This window comes from Asparagus officinalis, chromosome 5 (genome assembly GCF_001876935.1).
Source record: "Asparagus officinalis chromosome 5, Aspof.V1, whole genome shotgun sequence".
Classification (NCBI taxonomy): Eukaryota; Viridiplantae; Streptophyta; class Magnoliopsida; order Asparagales; family Asparagaceae; genus Asparagus; species Asparagus officinalis.
The window spans coordinates 73481931-73489462 of record NC_033798.1 but is presented as its reverse complement, the minus strand read 5'-3'; the positions used below and the strand labels follow the sequence as shown (position 1 = coordinate 73489462).

General features: G+C 35.8%; 1 protein-coding gene across 1 annotated transcript in view; it reads left to right on the top strand.

The window, feature by feature from the left end:
• LOC109842011 (uncharacterized CRM domain-containing protein At3g25440, chloroplastic) overlaps nucleotides 1–6290 on the top strand; it is a 7308-nt gene extending 1018 nt beyond the window's left edge. Inside the window, exons 3-6 of the mRNA XM_020410932.1 lie at nucleotides 3–101; nucleotides 788–1186; nucleotides 2082–3221; nucleotides 6036–6290. Of these exons, the coding sequence (XP_020266521.1) occupies nucleotides 3–101; nucleotides 788–1186; nucleotides 2082–2231 (648 nt within the window). The 3' untranslated portion in view covers nucleotides 2232–3221; nucleotides 6036–6290. The remainder of the gene's footprint in view (nucleotides 1–2; nucleotides 102–787; nucleotides 1187–2081; nucleotides 3222–6035) is intronic.

Below are 7532 nucleotides of genomic sequence, written 5' to 3'. Positions count from 1 at the left end.
AGAAACAGAAGCTGAATCAGCTGAAATGGTATCGGTTGAAGGCGAAGAAGAAGATGAAATCTTCGAATCCAGGGGTTCGGATTAGGTACAAGCTCGAAAAGGTGGATGTTGCTATGAGTTGCCTTTATTTAATTCAGTGTGACTACGTGAAATTTGCGGTGTAGTTTGTTATGCATCTAACTTGGTTAATAATTGTAGTCTTGCAAAATAGATTTTGAAAAAAAATCAAATATAATGCTTTTCGAACTATTTGGCGTTTGGTTTGTTACTCTTTAACTATAATTGCTATGCACCGTATACTTAGTAAAATTTGTTGTTGTATGGAACTTTAGATTCTTCACTTATGCGTAACTATCAGATGCATATATGCATCTGAACTGAGATATATGTGTTTAGGGAAAAAATGTATATATAGCCACAGTTTGATGTCTAAATTTTGGAGAAATGTATAGTATCTGACATGCCTTATGTTTTCATGGTAAGACATCCTAAATATCAGAGCCTCGCTTTCCTTTTGGTTCAAGAAACATTCGGTATAAGCCTCAAGTTTCGACTTTCAGACCTCATAATCCCTTGTTATTCATGCCCATGTTTTGTCTTTCTGTCCTCTTCCTGTTTTTTGTTGAAGCTTCACTGTTTCTGATCTAGAATCTCATCCACATCCTCCTGCTTGTATAAAAAGCCATCTTAATTCACATTTGAGATACTTTGAATGTTAACTTGGAATAGTTAATCATGATTAGATAAAAAGTGCTTATGTGACTCACGTTAAGTGCTCCCAACTCAGGCTAAAAGAAAAGAAGAATGGCTGATTGAAAAGCTAAGGAAATTTGATGTACCAAAAGGCCCAGCACCAGTTCATGATCCTGAAATATTGACTGCAGAGGAGCGTTTCTATCTCAGACGTAGGGGTGAGAAGAAGAAACATTATGTCCCTGTTGGAAGAAGAGGAGTGTTTGGTGGTGTAGTTCTGAACATGCATCTCCATTGGAAAAATCATGAAACAGTGAAAGTTGTGTGCAAGCCTTGTAGACCTGGACAGGTGCATGAGTACGCTGATGAGTTAGCTCGGCTCAGCAAAGGTATCGTAATTGACATAAAGCACACCATTATAATATTTTACCGAGGGAAGAACTACGTTCAGCCAGAGGTTATGTCACCTCCTAATACTCTGTCTAAGCAGAAGGTAACTTTTTTCTAATTTCATATATTCTCAGAGAAAAACTTTTTCAGTTCATAAAGAATTATATGTTAGCTACTTTTGGATTACATTTAGCATTGACTATGCTTTTGTTTCCACATAATCACTATGTTGTCTGCCAGCCCTTGGCCAATGCTCCGTTATCTTCCCAATTATCAAGTAGACTTCTATATTAACATTCAAGTGTTTTTATTATTGCTTTTTTGATTAAACTGTAAAATTCTTAGTTTTAATCATCATAGATTCATAGTTCTTGTCATTTGGTTGTATATTTGGCAATGAAAGTGGGGCTTTGTAAAGCAGTGCATACAGAACTCTTACTAGTTGAAGCTTTTGGTCATTGTTTTGTTGATCAGTGTAAAGAAACTAGCTATTATGTTTTGTAAAGAATTAACATTTATGCATGACATGGGAAGAAACTTTAAAGTTATGCATATATGAACAATTTTATAGGCAAGATATTAAGGATGGATCTGTCTGTTGTTTGCTTTTGGCTGAGCGCATTTATCTGTCTAGGAAGGAAAAAAACATTCCTTTTGTCATATCACCTATGAAATATTAGATTGTGAGAAAATAACATGGCAATCCCTGGATATAATAAGTAAATGGGTTGGGTGGTATGGAGTGTAGATGGAATATTTTTTTTAAACTTTCAAACAATTTGTTGTTGTAAATTACTCCACTCAAGGCTTCTCAACTTATGGTATCACCTCAACTACCAAGCAACCTTACTACTATGTATGCCTACTAATTGCAAGTATTATACAGTGATTTTTGAATTCTTTATTCATGTCAAACTCCTGAATTCCTACTTGTTAGTCAAAAGACAATAACTTGTTTTCTTCCTTCTATGCTGCACTGATGGATGTTGATTTCGCAGGCTCTGGAAAAATATAAATTTGAGCAATCACTTGAACATACTAGCCAATTTATTGAAAAGCTGGAAAAAGAGCTGGAAGAGTACCACAACCACATTGCTCTGTATAGGAAGAACAGTGAGGAGGCTGCTTCTATCAAGATACACAGTTAATATTTGCTAACAGTCTAGACCCTTTTGTGGTATCTCAGTTCTTTTGGAAAATGGCTATAAATTTCATGCTTAAACTTCAGCAAGTTGGGACTTGGGAGTAATCCTAGTAAGTGATCTCAGTTCTTCCGAAAAATGGTTGTAAATTTCATGCTTAAACTTCAGCAAGTTGGCACTTGGGAGTAATCCTAGTAAGTGAATCCCTTGACTGGTGCATTCAGTTTGAAGATTAATGTGGATACTTTTGAGGCTGTGTAGGCATGCTTGAATTTTGCCACTGTTTTCACAAGTTCTGATCTGAAGCAATAAGATGCGGAAAGCTATGAGATTGAATTCCAAATTTCAGAAATCCTGATGAAGAATGCAGTCTTCGGATTTCAGGATCATTCAAACTTCCTGCTGCCCTTTTGGATGGGATATGTGGTTGGCAACTCAACAAGCTTTATATAGTTAGGGTGCATTTGGTTAAGCTTGGGATTAGGACTAGGACTTGAAATCCTACGACTTGTGTCTAAACCCATGTTTGGCAGTACATGGGACTGAGAATTTGGTAGGACAAGGACTTTGGTTTAAAGCCCAAAATGGGGATTATGAATTGCCTCCACCCTCCCTGCTATTAGGATATCCGGATCTATTGTCCAACCACGCCTCTCAAAAATTGTGACCGCGATCTATTGTTTGAGCTCTCCTCTAATCTCCTCTCTCGTTGAATTCGAGCTCCACCTTCAATCTCTGCTCGATCTCCACTCCTCCACCTCCAATCTCTGCTCGATCTCCACTCCTCCACCTCCAATCTCCGCTTGGACTTGGCCTCGATCTCCGTCGACCTCGATCTCGACTCGGGCTTGATCTCAGCTCGACCTCAGGCTCGATCAGCTCGATCTCAGGCTCTATCTCAGCCCCAATCTCTGCTCGATCTCCACTCGATCTCTGCTCCTCCGCCTCGAAATTCATCTTTTGTGATTGTCATTGATTGCAAGCAGATCTCTCGAGGTATTGTTTTTCCCAATCTCATTTTACATTTGTTTTGATTTGATGTGTAAAATATTTTCTTGATTAGTTACATGATAAAAGATGAAAAATTGTATCTTGGTGCATAATCTTTGCGATTTTGGTGATTTTAACTTTTAAGATGAATAGGCTCTAGTTTTTGCTTTAATTCTTTGTTTGTTTTGTTCATTTATGTGAAGTTGTTCATCAGATTTTGCACATGGAGAAAAACTTGTTGCTAATGTGATTTTCGGTTTTCTGAATCAAGTATATGTAAATCAACTAATATATATATATATATATATTTTCATTTGTGTATGTGAGAAACTGATGAGTTCGGTTTTCTTGCATATAAGATTTTGAGTAGAATTTGTTGTAACCAGTTTCATATGTTCTACATGTAATTACAACTTGAAAGAGGTCATCTGCTAAAAATAACCAATCTAATTATAACTCTAGCATGTTCTAGAATGATTTGTATCTTACATAAGTTATTTGTGCCTTCAATCTAAAATTTCCAATGATTGTGGCCAATGTAGACATCAGACCTCTATTCAGATCCTAACTTTGCGCACTAGTAGCATTCATTTGTTACCGAACAGGCTGCCATCTGTTCTAGTCCTGAATATGATCATTTGCGTATAATGAAACAAGGTGTTATAGAAGGTGGTGTTATATATGGAACACTATTGAAAAAATAATGGAAATTATTAATTTTGTTTTGTTGCTAGTGCCTGATCAATTAAAGTTGTTCTGGTAGAGTTGCATCTAGTAAATACTTTTTGGTTCTTTTTATATGATCATTATGCTAATGCTTGTTTTGTTTAATAATTGAAAGGGGAGCTGTTATAGTTTATAGAAGGATATGGGATTCACTTGCTAGAAACATGACTTGTACCTATAGTTAGAAGAGCATTTGGTTTTGATTTTGTATGGTAAATAACACATCAATTTTTTTTCTTTTTCTTTTTCTTTTGGCTATTGAAGGTGTTTATATAATGACTCGATTAGTAAGAAATATGATCATTATGATTCGCTTGCTAGAAACATATTGGGTGTTTGAGATTTAACTGTTGAATCATCAAAGAGGTATCTTTCCTCCAAAGTTTTGATCATTTTTATATTTTCATGGCTTGCTAAGTTTGACTATTGAATTTGCTCATTTTAACTATTGGTGTGCTAAATTCACTTTGTCATATATCTTGTTGACACCATATGGTTGCTATCAACAATAATTAATCCATTATTAGTGCGCATTAGCTATTAGTTTAGTGACTGAGACAACACACAAACCTTTCTCCTATTAAATCCTGTAATATTGCAAAAAGAATGCTGTCGGTGATGGGTAAAGGGATTGTGATCTAGTGACATAATCGATAAAACATACATTGTATATATCAAAGCTTTTTATATTCTTTCGTTAGAATGTATTTGAAAAATTTATTAAGTCTCAATTTTTGTTTATGATCGAGGTCAAAAGTTTCTAAATACCATTTTACATTGTTCCAATCCATCATGGTTAGTGTTTAATGGATGGAGATGATGTATTAAGTCTATCTTTGTCAACAACAGAGCAACTGAGGTTTTTAGAGTTTTCTTTAGGTTTTATAGGTCATAGCAGTTAGCTTGGTTTGAGTCTATAAGTAGTAACTTATGTGGTGATAGGTGTTTTGGTTAGGTATGTACTTTTCTTACTTGGTTTGAATAAAGCTCACATTCATTCGAAAAAAATGTTCAACTCAATCAAGGTGCAATAAAAGTATGGTACTAATGTTTTGGTTGAGCAGTTGTATTAAATCAACAAGATGTTTTGATCAATATAGTTGATCTAAACGTCTGGAATACCGATTTAGTGCATGAGTAGTTCTGTCTTAGTTTCCCTAAGGTTAAGGCGAAGAAGAAGGATGTGAAGTTCATTGAGATCTCTGGTTGATTTTAGTAAGGGAGAGAAAAATAGAAGCTGATTTAGTTGTGGATTTGATGATTGAGTCCTTTATTGCTCTGTTTTCACAGTTCTTGTTGGAGTCGCTGAGTTCGTCACTGTGTTGTTTTGTAAAAAGAGCCATCCTGTTTTCTGTTGATCAAGTTGGTCATTTGCTTTTGCAGTGTTTGTCTTTCACTGTGTTGAGTTGTCCTCTATTTTCTTGAGTTGATCATTTGCTTTTGTGTATGAGGTGCTACTATCTGAAATAGCTAATAACTTTTACTGTCTTATTGGACCCGAGACTGTTTATTTCAGCTCTATTTATCTATATCTTATTGGGGATTTTGTGTTGTAATTTGAGACTGTTTATTTCAGCTTGATTTATTTATGTTCTATTTATCTCTCTCTTTTGTTCTGAACAAAGAGCTTGCTGAATCTTGGCTGCCTGTAGATCTTATTATGAATGCATGCTTGGTATGTGCAAATATTTCTTTTGTAATCCTTGTATATCTCATTTCCTAGGATATATATTTGCATATGGTATTTCTTCTGGCATATTCGTCAACATGAAAGCAGAATGAAGACATGATCCACGACAAATTAATACATTACTTGGTCTTTCTTAAGACATCAGTTAAACTCCCCATTTTACATGACTTGAGAAGTGCTAGGAACTAAAATTCACAAGCTATTTTTTGTGTTTTCCTGAGATGGGTTTTGTTGAATACTTGATTTGCCTATTGTTTTAGAGATGGATTTTCGATGCTGTGTTTAGTATTAATGTTTTTTTTTTACTTTTGAGCTGTTTTTTTTCATATAAAGTTGTTCTGTTGTCTATTTTTCAGCATTTTTACTATTTTTAGCTGAACGTTTAATTCTTCATATGGGTTTAGTGGAATTTGTTGATGTGTTTCAAGAGGTTGCTGGGTATTGGAAGAGGCTTGCTGATGATAGGAAGAAGGCTAGTGGGATTCGTTGATGTGTTTTTTCTCGGAGAGAGGTATGTAGATCGTTTGTGTGTGTGTGTAATATTAATATTATTTAATACAAATTTATTTATGGATTTTGGTACTGTTGACTTGTATGCATTATTCAAATTGGCAATTTATGGCTTGATGGTATGTGAATTTTAGTAGTATTGGCTTGTATTCATTTCCTCTAAAAACTCAATTTTTAGTTTTCTTCTTCAGCTTCCTCAAGCCAGTTGATAAATGGCTCAAGGACTCCAAAAAAAAAAGTTTTCACTTTGTGGAGTAATTAAAATAGTCAATAGTTCGTCCAAGTCCCCTCACATGGAACCAAACGTGGGATTGGCATTTTGAGAATTCTAATCTCTACCATTTCGAGCACGGAACCAAACTTGGGACTGGGATTAAAAATCCAAGTCCCAACTAAAGTTCTAGTCCCAGTCCCATCGTGAACGAAACGCTGCCTTAGTTTACTTTGCACCGTTTTCTCAAAAGAGAAAAAAAGGAAATAAATAAAGGGTGAAGAAATCACTCCTTGATACGGTGGGTGGCTACATTTTCGGTTCTAACTCCTAGGCCACTCAAGATCAAGCTGTGGATTTATCGGTTTGCCACTGTTCTGATTTACTAATCTGGGCTCTGCAGCCAGACTGTCAAAATCTCGTACGAGATACATCATTTGCTTGTGGACATGAAGATAAGACTCTCCATTACCCAATAATCTTTAATCTTGAGTGTGATATTTTGTAGAGCCGTTCATAGTGTGCTCAGAAATCCACTGCCAGAGACCAACTCGCGTGATTGGCACATAGAGATGCAATCATTCTGAGCGTGTTCCTGTCCGGCAAAGTCCAAGACAAGCCATATATGTCAGCCAACGGAGATGTCATCCTTCATATTCCTGTGTCTGGTTCCTTTGATCATGCCATCAACAGCAGCATTATCATCAGTTACAGGATCAGGGCCAACCTATGGAATGTGCGACAAAAATGTTTGCAAGATCTAAAGGGTACTTACAAATACGTTTCAGCTTTGTGGGAGCACATGCAAGTAGCGCGAGGGCTTCGATTTTGTTTCTCTCTGTGTCTTTCGTGACTCAATGAAGTTTTGCCTGTAGTCAACAGGGTGAGTTTAAAGAACCTTTGCAGCACTTTTCTTAATTTCTATGCTATGAAGGTATAATGTTTCTAAAGATTGGCTAACGTTACTAGCTCTTATTTTTTTAGGGGCAAAAAATCATACTAAATTTACTTTTGTTGATTGAATATAACATGACATCTTTCTTCGTTTGTGGCATTTGAGTATTTAAGTAGATACCTTAGAGAGCAATTGCAGATTTCTCTTGCTTTTGGCTGAAGGATGGATATACCAGACACTTATCCCCACTAGTTTCCCCATTGTTGTTTGTCGACGAAAATGGGA